We start from the raw sequence: 23,707 nt of genomic DNA, 5'->3' as shown, positions 1-23,707 counted from the left end.
TTGGTTTAATGTTCTGGGTTTCCCTAGTCAAACTTTCTTCTTCAGAAAGAGGCCCGAGGCTGGGATAACCCCCCCACTTCCTCTGTGTCCTCGCCACTCGTAGCTACATCAGGACTGGAAACAAAAGTCCTGACTGTCGCTCAGCTTCCTGCTCTGCTCTTCCGGTTCCTTCCAGTGGTCCTGGGGGCTCATCTCCCCCGTGACAGCTGTTCATCTCACTGCGTGTTCCTGAGCCTCTTAGGGATCCCACCGCACCCAGAATAAAATCCACATTCCTTGACCTGAGACACCTGGATTTGGCCAAACCCTGGGTGTTTGGGTCTGATGTCAGAGTTGAGTGGAAGACAAGCAGGACAGTGGATGCAGCCAGGGATGGTGCCTACCTGGGAGAGGAGGAGAGGTGAATTACGGGGAGGGCTAGGAGCTTTGGTCCAAGCCGTAAAGGGTGTGGCGCTTCTTCTTGGTGGATATTCCTGAAGCTCTCCTGTTGGCAGCTGCAGAGTCCATGTCAAATGTAGAAAAAAAGAGAAAACATTTTTTAGGAGGTTGTGCAAAGAAAACATTTCTTTTTTTTTTACTCTTTCACTTCAAAATAGAAGAGAAGAACACTGCAGAGTTAAATACCAAATTTATTTTTGTATATATTTAAATACCAAATATATTTAAACTTTGTAAATCAAGTGGAGGGGAATAGCTTTTGAGTATATTTTGGGTTAAAACATTTGTATTATACCTTTGACCAGTCAGGGAAATTTTAAAATTTAGTTTCTGCCTGTTTTGGCTAGTAAATTATTTAGTTCACATCTTTTGATTTTTTTGTACTTAAACATTCAGAAGGCTCGTGGCCGTTATAAGAGTCCACTGACGCACTTCAGAACAAAGCCCGGCTCACGGCACATGCGCATATGTTTCATTTGTTCTTTATTTGGAGTGAATTGAAAACCAATCATACAGTTCATCAGAAAAGCACTTAAAGGATTTTCATAGCTTTGGACTCTGAAGCAATTAACTATAATCTTTCCAAACAAGAGACAGTAGGAATTCTTGGAGTTTTTCCAAGTTCTGTTGTGAGATTACAGAACTAGAGATGAGTGTGTGTGACAAATGATAGGTGCTGAGCACAGCAAGATGCTGGTTTAGAATGTGAGCGAGGTAATGTGCGGACCTGAAGGAGACGGAAGAAAGGATACAACACAGGGTAACAGAAAACATGCCTCGAACCTGATTCTGCTGTGGTTCTGTCTGCACATCTGATAACCCCGCCCCCCGGGTAGGGGGGCTCCGGCGACGTGTTTCCTCACTTGCAGAGCAGGAGCTCAGACTGTGACCTGTGGTGGGTTCAGCCAGTTGGCGGCAGCACGTGGATGGTGTCTTGGATGTCCCAGCGGTAATTCACCTCGATGAAAATCTTTCATTCAAATACCTGTAAGAAGACACTGGGTGTCAAAGGTCTGAATTGAAGTGATGAAGCTATAACTTGGGTTTCTCTGGTGTCTCACTTGGTAAAGAATCCGCCTGCAATGCAGGAGACCCAGGTTCAATCCCTGAGTGGGGAAGATGCCCTGGAGACGGAAATGGCAATTCACTCCAGTATTCTTGCCTGGAGAATTCCATGGAAGGAGCCTGGTGGGCTACAGTCTATGGGGTCGCAAAGAGTCGGACACAACTAAACAACTAAAGCATATATAACTTGTCTTTTATAACCAAATACCTGGAGAGGCGACGAAAAGTGGCTTCTCCTTGATTGGGTCGTAGGTTGATAAATGCCTGAAGACCCACGGGGTAGGGGTAAGGTGGGTGTTCTGTTGAGAACCCCAGCGCTAGAGAACGAGTGAGACTCCAGAGACCCCTGCTTTGGAAGCCCGGCCAGACCTCGCGGCCAGGCTTCATATTCAGACACCAACTTGTCATCGCCGGGGGCTGGACAAGTGATCTGGGAGCATCCCCCACTCTTGGCCACCATGTTCAGGAGCGTGAGACCCCCAGACCCATCATGACCCCCACTGTCAGAGCCACCATGACCCTCTGAAAAGCAGTCAAATGGATCCTGGAGATTCGGAGTTGAAAGAGACTTGAGGACCATCTGGTCTGACATTTCCGGCCCTGAATGCAGACCCGAGTTCAAAGAGAGTTTCAGAGAAACTTCAGTTCTCAAGACAGGTTTTGACTGCCTTGTATAGTGCCTGATTATCTAACCTATTCTTTTTCTATATTGTATATGGTGCCCAATTATATAATCTATCCTTTTTGTATATAATTGGAGAAGGCAATGGCACCCCACTCCAGTACTCTTGCCTGGAAAATCCCATGGACGGGGGAGCCTGGTCGGCTGCGGTCCATGGGGTTGCTGGGAGTCGGATAACCAAATATAAATTTGGTTTATAGATTCCCATGTTGATGTTTCTTCATGTGCTTCAAATTAAATGAAGAAACTGAGTCGTTTTCTTTGAGAAAAGAACATTCGCATGCGACTGGTCCCTCATTGTTTTAATGAGAACAAAAGCAAAATGTTCCACAATTTTTTGCGTGCAGCTACACGGCACGTTTAAGGCAGAAAAGCACCTTCATTAAACGCGCACAAAAGAGGATCGTTCTGAAGTTCTTAGCGTCGGCTTGTGTAGGCTGCATTGTAAACTGACACGAAAGAGCCCCCATTATGGTTTGTGTGCTTTGGTGCCAGAAGGCTTGTTTCTTATGCTAAATTACTAAGTTCTGTCAGCTGCTGGGCTGTCATATAGAGATACAGTAAATCACATTACATTTTGTCATGGATTACACGGAGCAATAAATTTGGGAATAAAGATCAAAGTCGTTCCACAATCACATCTGAGTGTAGGAGGGATGTTTAACTTGTAGAAAACTGATTTAGGTGAAGCTGTTGCAGTTCTTGTGTGCATTTAAAATGAATTTGTGGATATTTGGTTGAAAATGAATCAGGATCAAATCCCAAAATGACTTTCCATATTTGTATTTAGTTCAGGGACGTTAAATTCTAACACCTAGCTTCGTGGTTTGAATTAGATAGATAATTACATGCCAGAGTGGTGGACTCAGTGTAAATTATATTTATGTATTTTAATTGCTTCCATGAGAAAACCATAGATTCCAGTTTATATTTGTTTGGGGTTAGCACATAATTAGTTATATACTCGAGTAGTAATATTGCCTGACTCCTTGGAACTCACCGTTTTGCTTTTTGCTGCATTTAAAACCATTAAAAGTAAGCCAGCTTAAGATCGCTAAGCAACGTTGATTATTTAGACCTTGGTGGTTATTACCTTTGTTCTGTGTTACCATAGAAACCCTTTCAGGTTATCAAAGTTGATGCTATTCATTCATTTGAAACAGCCAATCTCAACTTATTGGGTTCTTTTTACCGGAAAAAAAAAAAAAATCACAGTAGAAACGAGATGGAACATGGTGAGCACAAACTGTGTGCTTTCTATAAGTTATGGTCCTGGTGCTTTTATTTAAGAAGGAGCCCTCAGTCACATCCTCACTTAGCCAGAACAGTGGTTCCCAAGTGCACTGATTATCAGAAGCAACAGGAGAGCTTTTAATGCAGATTCCTAGGTCCTAAGCTCCTGGTGGTTCTGACTTCAAATAATATCTTTTTCTTTCACACTGATATCATTTCTCCTAATCTATTCCTTCATTGTAACCCTTTTTGAGGAAGTACTTCTCAATGCTGTAGATTATTCACAGACATTTAAGCTTTGCAAAATTATTTGTCACGATTTTGATTTCTTATTTTGTTTCCTCTTGTTATCCTTTTATTGATGTGTTTTTCTCTAGTGAAATCTAGATTTACACTAGTACAATAATAAAGCTGAGAGCTGAAGAATTGATGGTTTTGAACTGTGGTGTTGGAGAAGACTCTTGAGAGTCCCTTGGACTGCAAGGAAATCCAACCAGTCCATTCTAAAGGAGATCAGCCCTGGGATTTCTTTGGAGGGAATGATGCTGAAGCTGAAACTCCAGTACTTTGGCCACCTCATGTGAAGAGTTGACTCATTGGAAAAGACTCTGATGCTGGGAGGGATTGGGGGCAGGAGGAGAAGGGGACGACAGAGGATGAGATGGCTGGATGGCATCACTGACTCTATGGACGTGAGTCTGAGTGAACTCCGGGCGTTGGTGATGGACAGGGAGGCCTGGCGTGCTGCAAATCATGGGGTCGCAAAGAGTCGGACACGACTGAGCGACTGAACTGAACTGAATAATAAATCAGTCTGACAGTAGATGTAGACAGATCACACCCTGAAACTGATACAAGGATTCAGACCTCCCCATTCCAAACGGGGTCAGGGTAACGTGTGGGTGGGATACAGATATGACGGCCCACAATGCTGATTTTGGTCTGAAAAGAAAGAAAAGGCCAGTTGGTGAGCGAGTGCATCGGGTGGTCCCCAGGGTAGGGGGTCAGGCTAAGATGGGCAGCTTGGTGGTGACACTGCAGAGGCCTTGCTGGGGAAAACTGAACAGTTTGAAGAACTCATCCTCTGTAATGGGGGTAGGGTGGGGGCTTCCACAGAAAGTGTTCTGTTGTTCTATAGATTCTATCTTTGGGCCCCGAGAACTTCTCAGGCTTTTTCCTGTGTCCTCTGATAGCATCGTGATGCTTCGTAAGCCCAAGGTGCCCACGTTGGAACCACTGTTTTAGACCATCACTGTGAAAAGCCCAAAGCAAATACAGTTTTCAGAGAATGGCCTGAGCTGTATGTTTACTACAGCTTCTATGCAAGAAATCGCAGGAGCGGAGACTGGAGAAGTTAAGCCTGCAGAGTGGCTGGGCGTTGGGATCATCCCTGCAGTTCATGTAGAACATCAGGAGGTGCATGTAGGTCAGACAGAAAAAGAAAGAGGAGAGACCAGTGAACAGGCTGGTGTAAAATCCAGGGGAGGAAAGGTAAAGATCTGGAGGTGAAAATCGGTAAGACAGTCAAGGGTGAGAGAAGAGGATTATGGGAAACTCTTGGGTTTCTGATTTGGGGGACTCAGTGATGGAGCGGTTAACAAGCTGAGGAGGAGCTGACTCAGGGAAGGTGATAATGACCGAGGTTAGCTGGGACGTTGGTTCAGTGCCCATGAGACAGCTCATAGAGGGGGCTACCTTGTGGCTGGACTGAGTCTGGATGTGGGTACAAGGGACAGAGCAGTAGAAAGAGAGAGTAGGAACTCACCCCAACAAAAAGGGGACTTAAAGCTCTAAGAATGGACTTTTAAAAAGAGGGCTTAGCTAGGGAAGAGCAGATGGCATGGGGCAGTTATCATTTAAAATCAGCAGAGACCAGTAAGCAGTTACCAGAGAGGCGCCTGAAGAATCAAAACGTGATAGTGTTGTGGATGCCAAGGGAGGCAGACAGTTTAGTAAAAGTGAGTCAGTTCAGTTCAGTCGTTCAGTCGTGTCTGACTCTCTGCAACCCCACGGACCACAGCATGCCAGGCCTCCCTGTCCATCACCAACTCCTGGAGTTTACTCAAACTCACGTCCATCGAGTCCATCCAACCATCTCATCCTCTGTCATCCCCTCTTCCTGCCTTCAATCTTTCCCAGCATCAAGGTCTTTTCCAGTGAGTTAGTTCTTCTCATCAGGTGGCCAAAGTATTGGAGTTTCACTTCAGCATCAGTCCTTCCAGTGAATATTCAGGACTGATTTCCTTTAGGATGGACTGGTTGGATCTCCTTGCAGTCCAAGGGACTCTCAAGAGTCTTCTCCAACACCACAGTTCAAAAGCATCAATTCTTCGGCGCTCAGCTTTCTTCATAGTCCAACTCTCACATCCATAGATGACTACTGGAAAAACCATAGCTTTGACTAGATGGACCTTTGTCGGCAAAGTCATGTCTCTACTTTTTAATATGCTGTCTAGGTTGGTCATAACTTTCCTTCCAAGGAGCAAGTGTCTTTTAATTTCATGGCTGCAATCACCATCTGCAGTGATTTTGGAGCCCAAAAAAATAAAGTCTGTCACTGTTTCCACTCTTTGCCCATCTATTTTCCATGAAGTGATGGGACCAGATGCCATGATCTTAGTTTTCTGAATGTTGAGTTTTAAGCCAACTTTTTCAGTCTCGTCTTTCACTTTAATCAAGAGGCTCTTTAGTTCTTCACTTTCTGCTGTAAGGGTGGCATCATCTACATATCTGAAGTTATTGATATTTCTCCCGGCAATCTTGATTCCAGCTTTTGCTTCATCCAGCCCAGCATTTCTCATGAGGTACTCTGCATAGAAGTTAAATAAGCAGGGTGCCAATATACAGCCTTGACGTACTCCTTTTCCTATTAGGAACCAGTCTGTTTTTCCATGTCCAGTTCTAACTGTTGCTTCCTGACCTGCATACAGATTTCTCAAGAGGCAGATAAGGGGTCTGGTATTCCCATCTCTTTAAGAATTTTCCAGAGTTTGTTGTAGTGCAGTAAAATCAAAATTAGATCCTTTCGGAAGACTAGAAAACACAGACTTTCTGAAAGACTAATTGGAAAAATAAGGAGAAGGCACACATACATAAGAGAGGAATTGAGGACTAGGGCTGGAGATCCAGAAGAGATTGAAAGGTACTGAGAGTTAATGAGCAGCTGTACACCAGTAACATTGAAAATCCAATGTTCATCAGCTGGCAAGGAGACAAACAAGTGTGGTGCATCCACACGACGGAACACTGTGTGCCTGGTGCACGCCACGACAAAAGCACGCTAAGACAAACAGGCCAGACACGGCAGGCCTCTGTGGTGAGACCCCACTTACACGCCGTGTCCTGGGTGGGAAAATCCAAAGACAGAAAGAAATCAGTGCTGCCAGTGGCTTCGGGGGAGGATATGACCGTGAGTGGGTGTTGGGGTTTCTTTCTGAGGTGATGGAAATGTCCTGGAACTTAGCGGTGGTGATCGAGATACAGCTGTATGAATACACTAAGAAACACTGACTTGTGCAGATTAAAGTGTGAACTTCATGAAATGTGAAGTAATTATATCTTATTAAAGCTGTTGAAGCTGAAACTCCAATACTTTGGCCACCAGATGCGAAGAACTGACTCATTTGAAAAGACCCTGATGCTGGGAAAGATTGAGGGCGGGAGGAGAACGGGACGACAGGAGATGAAATGGTTGGATGGCATCACCGACTGAATGGACATGGGTTTGGGTGGACTCCGGGAGTTGGTGATGGACAGGGAGGCCTGGCGTGCTGCAGTTCGTGGGGTCGCAAAGAGTCGGACACGACTGAGCGACTGAACTGAAACCTGTTATTAAAAATAAGAGATTGACAGCCCTGAGTGTGGTTGAAAGTATGGAACAAAAGAGTGCGTACACTGTGGTGAGAATACAAAATGTCGGTGGCATCATCCTGTAGAGATGAACATTTGAGTTATGAACTGTCAGTTCAGCTAGTGAGCATGTGCCCCAGAAAGTCATAAGTACACACCAGAAGACGTGCACTGGACTGTCCACACCAGCACAGCTCATGGAGGAGGAAACTGGAAAAGTTCAAGTGCCCCTTAACAGATGAATTAGAATAGACTAAAGCCGTGAAAATGAAGGAAACACAGCTGCAAATGAAACATCGAGAATGAACCTTGGGAACAATGTTGTGTGAGAAACCGTGTGTTTCGGGAAATTACGTAGAGCGTGGTTGTTTGTATAAAGGTAAAAAAATAGTAAAGCTAAGTGATAAGTTGGAGGTACTTACACAGGTAATATTTTCTAAGTCAGGCAGTAAATAATATCCAAGAGCTGCTGATTCTCAGGAGCGAGGAGACACAGTGGGCTGGGAGGACGTGCTGGTGTCTGCAGTGCGGGATGTTAAGTTGTGTGGTCATTTCAGGAGGGTTATTTATCATGTTTCATAAACACACAAAATATTGTGCCCTGTATGTGTCCATTATTATAAACGTTGACAAATAAAAGTCATTAGCAATATCAAAAGCCACAGAGTGCCCCAGACTTGGGGACAATTCAGAAAGAAAATTGCTTCCTTAGTAAAGAATCAGAGGCAAGTAGTTATTTTTATGGACTTGAAGTGGAATAATGAGGAAGAGTGAGGAGAGTTGGCTCAGTGGTAAAGAAGCCGCCTGCCAATGCGGGAGACATACGTTCGATCCCTGGTCTGGGGAGATCCCCTGGAGGAGGGCATGGCAGCCCACTCCAGTATTCTTGCCTGGAGAATCCCATGGACGGAGGAGCCTGGTGGGCTACAGTCCCTGGGGTCTCAAAGTGTCAGACACACCTGAGCACGCTTGCACACATACTAGGAGAGTTGCCCACAAAAGCCTGATTTGGGAAGCTGCTCTTCTCGTACCTGGCACTGCCAGCCTGTAAGCTCAGCGGTCGCCCAGCTCTATCTTGTTTCCACTTCCTCCATTGGAGAACGCAGCCTGCCTCAGCCGTCAGCACCCCTCAGCCACTCACCCTGAGTCCTCAGTCTGCCGGCTTCCCCTCCTGCTCAATCTTCCTTCCCCTGCGGTTTTCCTGCTCCTCCCTGAAGAGCTGGTCTTGGTCCTCCTTGCAGGGCCGACTCACCGCCCTCTGCTCACTCGCTGTCCTGAACGTCCACCACACCTGCATGGCTAAACTTCAGTCCAGTTTAATCTCTGTTGTCCACTTCATGTGCACATTATAAAATCATGGCCAGGGAAGGTAGGTGATTAGCCTGTGCTCACACCGCCCACGTTGGTTTAACGTCAAAGCCGGTGCTGTTCACCAGCATGTCCCACCGTGCACCGTTTGGCAGCTGTGGGCCTCGTCAGTCAGAGCAGCTGCGCTGATGAAGAAGACCTCTGTGTGCAGACCAAACGGGAGCCTTAGCACCATCCTCCTTGTTGCCAAACGTTTCGGATGTTATTTTCAGTGAATTGGTGCGGTCAGTCTCTCAATACTGGCAACCCTGGAAAACTGCATGAAACTACACACGCACTAAGCATTTGTAATAATGAAGATCTGTCACCCTGCTTATTTAACTTCTATGCAGAGTACATCATGAGAAACGCTGGGCTGGAAAAAGCACAAGCTGGAATCAAGATTGCCGGGAGGAGTATCAATAACCTCAGATATGCAGATGACACCACCCTTATGGCAGAAAATGAAGAGGAACTAAAAAGCCTCTTGATGAAGGTGAAAGAGGAGAGTGAAAAAGTTGGCTTAAAACTCAACATTCAGAAAACTAAGATCATGGCATCTGGTCCCATCACTTCATGGCAAATAGATGGGGAAACAGTGGAAACAGTGTCAGACTTTATTTTTGGGGGCTCCAAAATCACTGCAGATGGTGACTGCAGCCATGAGATTAAAAGACGCTTACTCCTTGGAAGGAAAGTTATGACCAACCTAGATAGCATATTCAAAAGCAGAGACATTACTTTGCCAACAAAGTTCCATCTAGTCAAGGCTATGGTTTTTCCAGTGGTCATGTATGGATGTGAGAGTTGGACTGTGAAGAAAGCTGAGTGCCGAAGAATTGATGCTTTTGAACTGTGGTGTTGGAGAAGCGTCTTGAGAGTCCCTTGGACTGCAAGGAGATCCAACCAGTCCATCCTAAAGGAAATCAGTCCTGAATATTCATTGGAAGGACTGATGCTGAAGTGAAACTCCAATACTTTGGCCACCTCATGTGAAGAGTTGACTCATTGAAAAAGACTCTGATGCTGGGAGGGATTGGGGGCAGGAGGAGAAGGGGACGACAGAGGATGAGATGGCTGGATGGCATCACTGACTTGATGGACGTGAGTCTGAGTGAACTCCGGGAGCTGGTGATGGACAGGGAGGCCTGGTGTGCTGCAATTCATGGGGTCGCAAAGAGTCGGACACGACTGAGCAACTGAACTGAACTGAACTGAACTGAATGACTAAATCTCAAGACTGCCTTCTCAGCACTTTTCTGAACTTCCAAATTACCTGTGAAAGGGACTAGAGCATTTGTTAAGTGTTGAGACTACTGCTTTATGTTGAACTTTCTGCAAACCTAATGTAGGAACTTCCTGTAAATACATTATTTTATAAATTCCCTACTAATATTCATTACTTTATACAAGTGAGGCAAAAAGTAGAAAATTTTCTGAAATAGGTAAAACATTAATGGGATCTATGAGTACGCCAAGTCAGGACATCTAACTCCTAGATTCAAAGCTTATTTGAAATAATTGATTGCTTGACCAATAACTCAATTAGAATCATTTTAACATGTTTTGATGTCTGAAGTCACATATTTGAAATAGATCTTCTCCCCGCTTCCTGAAAGTGCCATGCCAATGACTGTGCCACTCACATATAGATCTACTAAGTACATTTAAAATGTATATTATGTATGCTGAAATTTGTTAAATACACTAGTCATTTTCTTTAACATTTGTCAAATCATACAACATTAGATTTTGGCATAAAGCATAACAGCAAAAACATAAAAATATTATAGAAGGTAGAGAATCTTAAAAAAATTAATTGGCCCCATTTACATTTGGTCTTTGATGATAAATTCTTTTTTGCACATCAGAGAATAGCTGCTTCTTCCCTGGAGCAAAATAAAGTTTTTTTTCTCCTTCATTCTCTCAAAGTTTATATTTCTGCCCAAGTATTAAATGCATTTCAGTTTCTGTGGCCTGTGCTTCAGAGAACTTCTCTGAGGGTGAGCTTTTGAAATATGATTAGATCTTAATTCTTTAACTATTTTCATAAGCTTTTTTCACAGTTTGCATTCTTATTCAGTAATGGGAAGAAAACTCATGTAAATCTTATATGATCATTTCTGGGTGTTAGCCATGTAAGCATGTATGTTGCAATGGTGAGAAAATCAGTCTCTTGAATTACAGGGAGGGCAGAAAGCCAGCTGCCCCCCATTATTCTTTAGGTTGTCCATCACAGACCTGAAGACCAATCATTTTAGTCCACAGTATCGACCACAGTTATCAAATCTGGGTAGAGAATGCATCCAATATTCATTTGCATATTCAGAAATGGGGCAAGTTCAGGAATATGGGCATTTTTTCTGAGAATGGATCCATCAGTAGTTACTGAGGATAGTCAGTGGTGATATTGATAATGACATCACAGCCCTTTTCCAAAACTGTCTAGTTTCTTCCTTCTTTAATAGAGAATATAGCTCCTTACCAAAAAAATAGGCATTGACAAAAACCAAAACACTTGGGGCTCCTACTTACTAGATTAAGGTTCTGGGTAAAGCAACAATATAAAATGACTTAAATGAATTTTCTAGAAATGAATCAAAATTGAATCACTAAGTGTGACATTTGCTGATGTTTTGCAGTTTAGACCAGTTTGCCGTTTTCTCAAGTCAGAATTTGCGCTTAATGATGGAAAGGAAGGAGGAGCCTTTAATTAAAGTACCCTTCCTTGTAATGATCGTCTCAAACTGAGAACTTAACTGGGACTCCAAGTAAGATTCAGATGTTCTAGGGGCAACAGCAGGACTCGATCTCATCAATAGTGACTCCGTACGGAGACAGGTGGTTATTAGACTCATCATGGTGATCATTTCATAACGTATGCAAACATCAGGTCATTCTTCAGGACACCGGAAACTAACAATATATGTAAACTCTATTTCAATTTTAAAAAGAAAAGCATCCTGTGATCTTGTGCTGCTGGATAGGGAACTCTACTCAGTACTCTGTAATAACCTATAGAGAAAAAGAATCTGAAAAAAGTGGATATATGTATATATAGCTAAGTATTAATAATGTACACACCTTTGCTACATACCTGAAACTAACATGCCACTGTAAATCAACTATAGACCAATATAAAATAAAATGTTTAAAGTTAAAAAAATATTTTCAGTTTAAAAGCTTACAAAAAAATCTTATGTTAAAATTTATCATCGGCCACTCCCTAATAAAGATGAGCTGGAAATTCTAGGGAAAAAATTACAGGGGAAACAATAATTTCAGAAATACCCTGGTACATGCCGATATTTGTTGTTGTTTAATCAGTGAGTCGTGTCCAACTTTTTGCAACCCCATGAACTGTGGTCCTCCAGGCCCCTCTGTCCATGGAATTCTCCAGGCAAGAATACTGGAGTGGGCTGCCGTGCCCTCCTCCGGGGGATCTTCCGACCCAGGGATCGAACCTGTGTCTTCTGCATTGCAGGCGGATTCTTTACCGTTGAGCCACCAGGGAAGCACTTCCTCTGCTGTCTGTCAAAGATGTGACCAATTTCCAAGATCTTAATTGAAGCTATCTGCATTTCATCTTCAGTTTTGAAGGATACTTTCACTAAGTATGCAATTCTAGATTGACAAATTTTTTGCTTTCAGCACTTTAAAGATTCATTATGTTATCTTTTGACTAGTATAGTTTCAGATGAAAAATCCTTACTCTTTTTACTGTATCCTTTTTCTGGATGTTTTTAGGATTTTACCTTTATTTCAATTCTTGCGATTTGATTATGGTATATCTGATTTGATTTTCATTGTCTTTCTTTATTGTTCTGGTTCATTGATCTTCTTCAACTTGTGGGTTTATAGTTTTCTTCACATTGGAAATTTCCCCACAATTATGTCTTTAAATATTTTCCCAAACCTTCTCCTCCTGGTAAACAGTTTCGCATATGTTAGTTGTTGTGACATGGTCTCAGCGGGTCATTAAGTTCAGTCTTTTGTCTGTCTGATGGTCATTTGGATTTAAGATGCCTTTTCTTCATATTCAGTGATCTTCTGTAGTGCCAAACCTGTTATCCCACCAGTGAACTTTCCTTTCAGAGAATACATTCCTGTGCTCCAGGCTGTTCAGTCCTTTTTTAGTTCTGTTTCTCTCTTCACTGTGTTCAAGTTTTTGTTTAAATATGTGGGTCTGTTTTTAATTAGTATTTTAAAATCTTTGTCTACTAATTCCTCCATCTCTGTCACTTCTGGGTCCAAGTCTGTTGCCTGACTTCTCTCCTGCACACATATTCCTGCTCCTCCTTCTGTCTGCTTATCTTTGATCCTTCAATCCAGTATCTGCCTCCTGGACAAAGGCAGGGCGAGTGCTGGGCTTCTCTTGCCAGTTTCCCACCCTTCCCAGGGGCACGGACCTGTGCTTCCTGCTCCCACATCACATCTGACAGCGGTGCTTCCTGCATCTCTTCCAGTTTCCTGGCTGTTTACACAGCAGGCTATGTACAGCCCCAGGTACTCTATCCCGGCCAAATGTAAAGTGTGAATTTTATTTATGCTTTCAAACTTACACCTTTATTTTGAGGTACAACACAGAGATTTTTCAAGTTGGAAAGTTCTGTAAATATATTAAATACAAGTATTTGTTATGAATTCTCTGAATATTGCTGTTGGCAGAGCAGTACACAGTTACATATTAACATCTGGCACCAGCAGCCATAACCACACTCACAGTGTTTGATGAAGCATCAGGTGGATTCCTGCAAAGCTTATGAATAGAAAACACTGCACAGTAAACCGAGCTTTATGCTGCATTTCAAGATTCTGGGAAGCATCTTTCTCTTTAATCCTAAAAGCGAATATATTATTCAAAGATGTATGTTATTATATTTTTAAAGAAACTTCTCTATATAAGATCTGGGCTTGCCTCGAATATGAGTATTCTAGATGAGTCTCCTAATTTTCATCTCCCCAGGTCACGTTCTTGGAAATCATGAATGCCTGGACTTTCACCACTAATGATAGGAAATGAGAAAAAAAAAAAGGGGGGGTGGGAGGGGGTGGAGAATGAAGGACTCTTTTGGAATTAAGACAAAATACCCTGCAGAAAAAAGGTAGCAATTAAGATGATTAACCATCAACACTTCTGTGAAAGTTATCTGGTGCTCCTTTCCAGAAGGGTCTGGAACCCAAGAGTTTGATGGGAATCACAGAGAAAGTGGATGAACACATTAGACTCTCGAGCAGAGAAGAGTGAGCCGAGGAAGCAGCCAGGAGGAGCAGAGGGAGCTGAGCCCCAGGGGCAGGAGGCCAGGCCATGGGGGCCAGGAGGTCGAAGGACAGCAGCGAAAGCAAAACCGCTTTCTCGTTTCAGGACTCTCCTCTCATCTGTTATTCTGTGTCTGTTCAGGCCATGCTGCAGATGATTGTTGGAAAATCGTGTTTCTAAATAGTAACCATGGCCATAAAAATAAGATTAAAATAACTAACCCTAACCTAATTTTATGTATGGAAATAAAATGGACAGTCAGTACATCCTGAGAATAAAATTATTCTGAAGTGTTTTGGAGGCAGTTTGCATCGTAACTGAGCTGTAGAATTTCAACAGTGCTAAACTAGAGCTTTTTAGACTTACTTAAGAGGAGTTCCAGAGAAGGCAGTGGCACCCCACTCCAGTACTCTTGCCTGGAAAATCCCATGGACGGAGGAGCCTGGTAGGCTGCAGTCCATGGGGTCACTAAGAGTCAGACACGACTGAGCGACTTCACTTTCACTTTCCACTTTCATGCATTGGAGGAAATGGCAACCCACTCCAGTGTTCTTGCCTGGAGAATCCCAGGGACAGGGGAGCCTGGTGGGCTGCCATCTATGGGGTTGCACAGAGTCGGACACAACTGAAGCGACTTAGCAGCAGCAGCAAGAGGAGTTCAGAAATCCAGGTAGCTGTGATTTAGGCTCAAACAGTAAAGGCCTTGGAGGGGGATATGTTCATTTTATTTCTTCAGTTGGTCTCATTATTCCCCAGAGTATTGATTCTGCTCCCTGTGGCTCTGGCAAGTCCTGGAGGTGTTCATGTCTCACCAGCTGGCCTCATTTTAAAGCCAGCATTGTCGATTGTCAGTGGCCGGGATGCTTCCTGGATCCCGGGGCTCAGACTGACCCTCTGCCTCTTCTCTGCCTGGTTTCCCTGGTGACTGCTGACACCTGCCTGCACACCTGGGCTCTCCCAGAGCCTCCTCTGCCGGCCCTGCAGAGGTCCCCGTGAACCTCTCCTTCTGCACCCCGAACCAGGGATGACGGACCTCACCGCCCACCCCGTCCTTCACTCGAGGACACGGCTCCGCTAAAGCTTAGCCCCCCAGTTCCGCCCCCTCCACAGTCAGGCCTCTCCGTCTTCCTACACACAGCTGTGCTGTCCTCCTATGAAAAACAAACGAGCAACTGCCCTTTCTTTCCACACTTGCCCTGCAACCTCCAGCCCATCTCTCTGTTGTTCGGTAGCAGAGTCTGGACCCCTCGCCCCAGCTCCTGCCATCCCCTCATCTCCTGGGCTCCACGGGGCACTGGGCCCACTCAGCTCACATCTGGACCACCAGTCCCCCTCATGCCCACCTTGACACTCTGAAAGTATTGATGAAAGCATCTTTAAATTAAAAAGTACTGGCTGAGACAGATGCACCTTGTGAGTTTCTCCACAGCCTGGGTTTCCTCCAGAGTGGTTTATCAGTCACGGAGCCGCAGGGACTCTGAGTCCCTGGGAGAGCAGCCGAAGTCAGGCCCAGCCCCTCTTGGGGCTCCAGGTGGGAGGGCCTCGAGGGAGCTGGGGAGCTTGTCATGAAGCACAGGGCTGCGTAGTCAGCTTGGGTCCTGTAACAGACCCACATGGGCGCCTTGTCAGGAGCAGAAATGTCCCCCCAGCGGCTGGGGGGCATGAGTCCTCGGTGGGTGCCGGCAGGACCCCCTTCCCGCCCCACCCCTACACACGCGCCTTCTCACTGTGACTGTGCGACTGCATGCGGGGCTGGTGGGGCCTCTTCTTACTGGCGGATCCTGGCTCCAGAGCCCCACCCTGCAACCCAGTGACCCCCAAACGATGCTGTATGTGTGTGTGTCTGTCTATCTGTCTCAGCCTGTCTGACTCTGTGCGACCCCACGGACTGTGGCTCGCCAGGCTCCTCTGTCCATGGGATTCTCCAGGCCAGAATACTGGAGTGAGTTGCCATGCCCTCCTCTAAGGGATCTTCCCGACCCAGGGATCGAACCTGTGTCTCCTGCATTGCAGGCAGATTCTTTACCGTCTGAGCCTCACTCCAAACACCACCACTTGGAGATGGTTTGTTCCCTGGAGAGGTGGAATGAGAGAGGAGACCCAGGGCTAAAATTAAAATGGAATTGTACAAGAATCCATATCCTGAACATCTAGACGCCCTTCTGAAAACCTTGGTCACCAGGTGTGCACCTCCAGGCGGTAAACCCGAGGGCACAGCGCTGGGCAGTCAGACGATGGCTGGGAGAGCCCGGGAGCCAGCGCGCAGCCATCCCCAGGCCTGCCGGTTCTAGAGGGCCACGCTTTAAATAAGAATGAATGCCAAAGGTCACCCAAAATGCAAAGCAATTTCTAAGGTGAAAAACAGACCAAAACGGGCAGGCTCAGCAAGGAAATAGAGGGAACTAAGAAAAAACAGAGATGCTCTAGAGAGCAGAGCATGTGTGTGTGCTTGGACACACAGACGTGTCCGGGTATATATGAAATTAACCCCCGGGGAGCAGTGGGACCCTGAGAGGCCCTGGGCCAGCGCTCCAGCCGGCGCGGGGCCTGCTCCCCTGTGGGTCGGCTCCCTCATGCCCTGTGAGTGCTGCTGCGGCGGGTTACTGAACCTCGCTGCACCTCAGCTTCCTCAGCCCTTATCAAAGGGGGCGTGATGGTGCTGTTCAGAGAGCAACAACAGAGCTCTTGGAAATATAATTGCATGGCAGAATTTTTTTTAAATCCACAGTTGAGAAATCCGTACAAAATATTAATATCAAAAAGACAGGGTAATAGAGAATAGAAACGATGAGAAAAAGAGACGATAAACCTGAGAGGTGTAGTCCTCAGAGCTGAAAGGCAGGCGGTCGGAGAGAGGAGACAGAGGGAGGGAGGGTTGGGGAAAAAGGAGACAGTCATGACCAAAACCTGTTCTAGAATGAGGGCCACAAGCCCAGACCGACAGGGCCAGTGTGCTGCCTGCACAGTGCATGGGAGGGGAGGCCGGAGGCTTCACCACGACGTCCCCCCGGCTCGGAGGATAAAATGGAGATGCAAGGCTCCCAGAGACAGCAAAGCAGCTCACACACAGGCCCGGAGCTTGAGAGCAAAGGAGAGAACGCGGCTCTCGGGGTGTGGGCTGGTTCTGGGAAGGCCACCCCACTTCCCGGGCACAAGCACGCTGCGATTTAGGTGCACTTGTCACTCCAGGGAAGGAGGGCAGGAGGGGCTCAGATCTCAGCTCAGCGCCTCTGGGCCTCCCCTCCACCTCGGTCAGGAGCGTCTAGTTCTTTTATCTCTAAACTAAGGGAAAGGGCATTAAATTTACCTCCCCTCCTCCTCGCCACCCCTCTCCCCTGGTTTCCTCTTCCTGCTCTTTCCTGTCTCTCCCCCTGCACCTCTGAGCCGGCACACTTCTGTTGGATCTATTTCTGTCTCTCCTTCTCCCTTTCTCTTTCCACAGAAGTCTGTGTTTGCCTAATAATTGGCAGGAGAGATCTTTTTTTTCTCTTTTGCTTTTTAAGTGATGAATAGTTGGCATTAGATCAAAGGCAAGGCCTGTGGTTTTCTGGCTGCCCCAGAAGGGCGTTGCGGCTGGCGGCCGGCCCAGCGCCTGGTGACGGGCGTGTGCAGAGACGCCACGCTGACAGGTCACTGTGTGTGTTCGTGTGTGTGCTCCTGTCCGTGTGTTTTTCAGGCCAACAGCAGGCTGAAGCAGATTGAGAAGGAATACACCCAGAAGCTGGCCAAGTCTTCTCAGGTAAGAACGTTAAACAAAACAGAGCAAAACCAAAGCAAACAAGAAAGAAACCTCAGCATAAAGGGGTTTGTGCTTCACAGCTCAACGCACTTCTTTTCAGTCTTTTTATGGATGAGTACCATGTTTTGATAAGTATGTGTATAGATAAAATAGGTTTTTAATATTTCAGTCTCAATTTTTAAAAATCAGGCAAATCGAACCATTTGAACCAACACACACAGCCAAGTCGTGGCACCTGTGTGCTCAGGTGTTGTAAAACCAGCCTGTGCACTTGGACAAGCCCCGGCCGAACCACGTTTCACAAGGGCAGGAGATACACGCCTGCACTTGTGATAGAAACACTCGTGATGCCATCTAGCTCTTCTGCAGTGTTCCATGTTTCTTCACCTAAATGCTGATTTCAAACTGTAGTGCCAGAGAAGACTCGTGAGAGTCCCTTGGACAGCATGGAGATCAAACCAGTCAGTCCTAAAAGAAACCAGTCCTCAATATTGATTGAAAGGACTGATGCTGAAGCTCTAATATTTTTGTCTTCTGAAGTGAAGAACTGACTCATTGGAAAAGACCCTGATGCTGGGAAAGACTGAGGGCAGGAGGAGAAGAGGGTGTCAGAGGATGAGATGGTTGAATGGCATCACTGACTCAATGGACACTTGCTGTACTTAGTCACTCAGTTGTGTCCAGCTCTTGGCAACCCCATGGACTGCAGCCCACCAGGCCCCCTCTGTCCATGGGATTCTCCAGGCAAGAATACTGGAGTGGGTTGCCATGCCCTCCTCCAGGAGATCTTCCCAATCCAAGGATCAAACCCAGGTCTTCCACATTGCATGCAGATTCTTTACTGTCTGAGCTACCAGGGAAGCCCCTCAATGGACATGAATTTGGACAATTTGATCCCTCCTGGTGAGGGACCAGGAGGCCTTCTGTGCTGCAGTCCATGGGCTTGTGAAGAGTCAGACACAACTGAGTGGCTGAACAGCAACAGCAAAAGGCTGGTTAACAAGATTCAAAATGGCAAGTTCACCAAGTTAAATTAGCAGCTCCACTGTTGACTCCTTTTGGGGGGAAGAAAATTTACAAGCCCGAGCCCCAGCAAACGCTCCTTGCTGTGTGTTGTTACTGCAGTCGTTTTAGTAGAAGGTTTTCTGCACAAGTTGTTATAAAGATCTCCTTTGGTATCACCCAGGAGATTCCAAGCATTCCTTAGCTGTGTGAGTCATTCTGGAATAAACAAATGCTGCTTTTCATCTTACTGATGGCGAGATTAAGCCATTTCATTTTATAGACATCATATCTAATGACTTTTTACATCAGCTTTTCTTAGTATTTTCGCCATGAGTGCAGTGAGCTGTGGCGGTCAGCTGAAACGTTTGTGCCTTTCTACAGGTCACCACACAGAGGTGTTACTGGCAACACCACAGCAAAGTAATAAGAAAACTTAAGAAATTTTTGGGTCTCTGATCATATTGACTGGCGGAGGAAATGGCGACCCACTCCAGGATTCTTGCCTGTGAAATCCCATGGACAGAGGAGCCTGGCGGGCTAGAGTCCAAGGGGTCGCTGAGAGTCGGACACGACTGAGCAGCTGAACGACAGCAGCAGCAGTCCCAGTGGCGCATTCAGTCCTCGTTCACAGGAACTTGGCTTAGAGACTACTCCTGGCCCCATTTTTCACTGGAGAAAACAGACTCAGAGAGGCGAGGTCACACAGGTTAGCAGGTGACTAAGCCAGCAGCCAGCCTGTCTTCCAGCTGAAACAGAAACTCTTAACCTGACACCACCCATCTGACCCAACCCTCACATTTTTAATATGGCAAAACTCTGCCGAATAACTATGAAATTTCTTAGGTTCTGCAGTTATTGGTAAAATGTGATATATAGTCCCATCCTATCGGGAAAGCAAGAAGTCTTTGTCTGAGTGGAGACTGATGTGTTTATCTGAAAGCTGAAGGCAATTCTTGATTGCCCTTCTCCCAAGAAAGCAAACAGGGAAATGTTCTTTTTAATCCAGTGAGAAAGGTTGTTCTAGTCAAAAGAAATCTTATTACTCCGAGTGCTAAACTAGAACATGAAAACACCCGAGCTGGCATCCCCTCACATCCTGCTTGCAGTGCTTTATGCTAAATGGGGAGGCAGGAGGCAGCTGCGGGTGAGAAGCGAGACCGCTGATGGGAATGCCAGGATGAGCAGGGTGTTGACGTTTATCTCAGGAAAGGTGTGAAGGAGCCTGACTGGTCCTCGGTAAAACAGATGGAACCTGAGTGGCGTGGAAGCACGGCTGAGCCTTCTGAATGCCTGCCCTACCACTTGGGCGACCGCGAGCCCGTTTCCTGCCGCCTCCCGAGTTCCCTGCGCTCACTTGTGAAACAAGGGGCAGCGGTGACCTCAGAGCCGCTGGGCGCAGGGAGGGCCTGGAACCCAGCGAAGGCCTTCACCCTGTGAGTTCTCACCGGAGCTTGAGAGACAGGAGAGAAGGGGGCGGAGGATGGAAAAGAATGGAAGGAGCAAGAAATTGGGTATTTTAAATTTATTTTGGGGTGCTCAAGAATTGATGAAACCTCCCTCCAAAATCTGGAGAGGCAGTGGGGTGCTGACCATTTCCCTCAGTAGGGACGAGCAGGAGGCAGGGAGCAGAAATCAGCTGTGCCCGCGGTCACATCCGTAAGTGAAGGGCAGGGCGACCCCCAGAGAGAGGGCCCCCACCGCAGGCCCGACCTTCCCCGGGAGGCGGGCTGGGCTGACCGCACGGCGCTGTGCGTGCCCCGCAGCGTAAAGCTTGACGTGCGTGTGAGCGCGCGCGCATGTTTCCATCTGCGAACTGGCGCTCGAGAAGCGCTGGCCCACAACCCAGTCAGTTCAAAGCAGCAGATGATTTAAAAATAAACACTGTGAGACGGAACTGCGGGCTGACTTTCACTGTTTTCCCGAGATAGTTTGCTGGAATCTCTAGCTCGTATCTCAGCTGAGGGGACTGCCGAAAGCAAAGCTGCTTAACTGTTTATCAGATTTTTTAAAAATCCTTCTCTCAAAAAAAAAAAAAAGATGAACGCATTAGTAATGAATGCATGGTACCTAGGGGAGCATCAGGTTAAATTTGGAAAATATTTTAAATATTTTCCTCCCTTGAAGGAACTTACTTCATCCTTAAGATTTTATCAAGCTGTAGGACCTCGTGGCTCGTGGCCCCTGCACCCTTGGGGACCCGGGACGGTGCCCCCCGACTCCCCCCAGGATGCTCAGTGTCCCCCCGATGGGGACGCTGGCACCCTCCCTGGGCACATTCCTGGGAGTTCCCATCAGAACCACATGTTTGTTCTTTTTTATCTTAATATTAACTTTGCCTTTTCATCTTTCATGTGGTCTTCCCCACTCAACTGACTTACCTGGTGGCCATTTTTCAAAGGGAAATCTTGCCGTCTTACAGGAATGTAGACAGTGTGGAGAAGTGCTGGTGGAGCCCACCCACGGCCCCCCACGCCCCCGCTGGTGCAGAGCGGAGCCCAGGCGCAGCCCCCTGCCCGTGCCCCGGTCTTCCCTCCCTGCCCAGCCACCCGGAGGGCACGTGCACCCCTCTGACTCCTAGGATCTTTTCTTCAGTGTTTGCCAAACCCTGCCAAGGACATTGTACTTTAAAGAAGAGTTTTATGAAAATCTTGACTATACTATGATCTGAAAAACAAGAGTTAAAAATGAAAGCCTACTCTCTATTTAGAATCCTGTTATTTTTGAGACCTGGTAAGACCACTGACGTTTATGCAGAGTGTATCATAGCTCTCAGTGGTTAGGTTGTTCCCAGCATTAGCTCCATATAGCTTTCCTTTTGCGTCCCCATATACTAATTTTCAATATCCACGTGGAAACGTTCTAACCCACTTCCTCTAAAGCTAACACGGGGTAGACGTTTAGTTGAGTTATAGCATTTTGTTCTATGATTTTTAATATGATTAAATCAAAACCAGGAGGGTTTGATTATGATTGTGTGTGTCCGTTTTTGTTTTTCTGAGAAACTTTTTGAATTATCATTCTATGAAAAGACTGTGTGTGCGAGCTCAGTCATGTCCAACTCTTTATGGCCCCATAGACTGTAGCTCTCCAGGCTCCTCTGTCCATGGAATTTTCCAGGCAAGAATCCTGGAGTCGGTTGCCATTTCCTCCTCCAGGGGATCTTCCCAACCCAAGAATCAAACCTGTGTGTCCTGCATTAGCAGGTGGATTCTTTACCACTGAGCCTCGTGGGAAGCCCTGTGAAACCCTATGAAAAGACTAGATTATCTCAATGTAATCACTGAGGTATTATATCACTGATTATATTATAATCATAGTATAATCGTGGATCATAGTTCCACGACTTCAGTATCTATCAAGTGCCAGTAATGTGCACCGAAGAGAAGATACTCTCTCACAGGCGAGGGCTACAGCCGAGACCTGCTTAACTAGTTAGCGTGATTACTTCTCAGTCTCAGAGTAAACCTAAAACTGCTTCTAAGTTATCCACATTTCGGTCACCTCTCTAAATCGATCACATCTGTCAGCCTCTCAATTTCATTGTGAGGCATTTTACCTAAAGTGTTTTGAAACTCTTCCTGAATCATCATAAGTTTTAAAATGCAACTTTCCAAAGATAATTTCATTATTTCTCCCAGAGGCATCTCATTATTCCCGCAAAGAATGTAAGGTTTCCTTTTCTAACAAAAGCAAGCGTGTTTCCTTCAGAACATCCTGCCCTTCACCCGTTGTTCCTTCCAAAACATGCAGTAACTTCTTTTTGATGAATGCATGTCATAAATCTTCTAAAAGGAAGAAACCCACATCTCATGTCCTTGTGGTCATTTGAAGAGCTCCCCAATTTTTTTTTTTAATCTTCAGTCTTGGTCAGTTAGAAGCAAATCTAAATCTTAGTAATTCGTAAAGACACGAAATTACTTTGTGCTTTAACAGTGCCTCGTGTAATCATGGTGAGGGATGCACAAATCAACGTGTGATGAATTGGCACAGAAACAAGCACACATGCACGGTGAGCGCGCTACAGAACGCAGCTCTCGCTCCTGCCACGCTCTAGTCTACTCAAGTTGAAACGCTGCAGTAGCCATAGAAATAGTTATTTTTACTATTTGGCCCCAAGTTCTTATGAAATATCCATCTTGGGTTTCATGTTGGGCCAAGGAAATCTGGCTCCTCCTTATCTCTGGCTCCTCTGGCTCTGTGACTGCGAGCTGATCATTCTGTGCCTCAGTTTTTGACATTTACTCTAAGAATTTAACCTTCCCTGTTTCGTGGAAGTGCTATAAGAATGAACTGAATTGATGCCAACTTGGAAACATTTAATCAGAATTCAAAAAACAGATGAAAACATCTTCGTTCTCAGTAAATGAATCCCTCTGCTCCTTGCAGAAGGTTCCAGTTTGCACTTTAGAATGTAATATATTTTGTCATTTATTTCACACTTGTCTTCTATTTGATTATTTTCAAATTCTAAGTGTTGAACTCAGCCACAGTGAGCTTGTGCACTTCTCAAAGCATAAATGTTCCTTTTTGGGGTAAATGCTCTCTTTTTGTCAGCGTGTGTGAGCTCAGTCATTCAGTCGTGCCCGACTCTTCAGCCCTGTGGATTGTAGCCCACCAGGCTCCTCTGTCCAGGCAAGAACACTGGAGTGGATTGCCATGCTCTTCTCCAGGGCATCTTCCCAACCCACGGACTGTACCCGCAGGTCTTGTGTCTCCCGCTTTGGCAGGCTGGGAAGTCCGTGTCAGTCGTAACAGCTAATGTTTCTACAGGACTTGGCTTCTGGAAGACTCCAGACAGTTTTTGTTTACTGCCTCACAATACTGTACTCTAGTTTTGTTATCAAAACACAGTTGAAAAACTGAGCTTCAAGGAAAACACAGAACTAAGTGGTCCAGTGTTTCTCACCAACCAGCCCTTCTCCAGTAGACCCAAAAGTATAAGGGCCTAACCCACGATGAAAGTTTCTTCTTCTTTTATTAGAAGGGAAAACTGTTACCTCCTTCTGAAAGGAAGTTTGTTGAACTGCTGTTGAATTTTAAAGGAAAAGGAGACATCCGAACCCAAAGAAGAGTAAAGCTTCCAGTAAAC

General features: G+C 45.8%; 1 protein-coding gene across 11 annotated transcripts in view; it reads left to right on the top strand.

Moving 5' to 3' along the window:
- The window catches only part of CEP112 (centrosomal protein 112), a 339,838-nt gene that overhangs the window by 231,880 nt on the left and 84,251 nt on the right, over window positions 1-23,707 (top strand). For 10 of the 11 annotated variants that reach the window (XR_003506951.1, XM_027519223.1, XM_027519224.1 and 7 more), the window contains one exon: window positions 17,551-17,613. Coding sequence is in view for 10 of the 11 variants with exons in the window: in XM_027519223.1 (XP_027375024.1) it covers window positions 17,551-17,613 (63 nt within the window). In the remaining variant the exon portion in view is untranslated. Of the gene's footprint in view, window positions 1-17,550; window positions 17,614-18,999; window positions 20,338-23,707 lie in introns of those variants that run through there. The other variant, XM_027519228.1, reaches the window with a different exon arrangement.

This window comes from Bos indicus x Bos taurus, chromosome 19 (assembly GCF_003369695.1).
Source record: "Bos indicus x Bos taurus breed Angus x Brahman F1 hybrid chromosome 19, Bos_hybrid_MaternalHap_v2.0, whole genome shotgun sequence".
Classification (NCBI taxonomy): Eukaryota; Metazoa; Chordata; class Mammalia; order Artiodactyla; family Bovidae; genus Bos; species Bos indicus x Bos taurus.
Note: the sequence above shows the minus strand (reverse complement) of the source record. Positions and strands in the feature narration are given on the sequence as shown.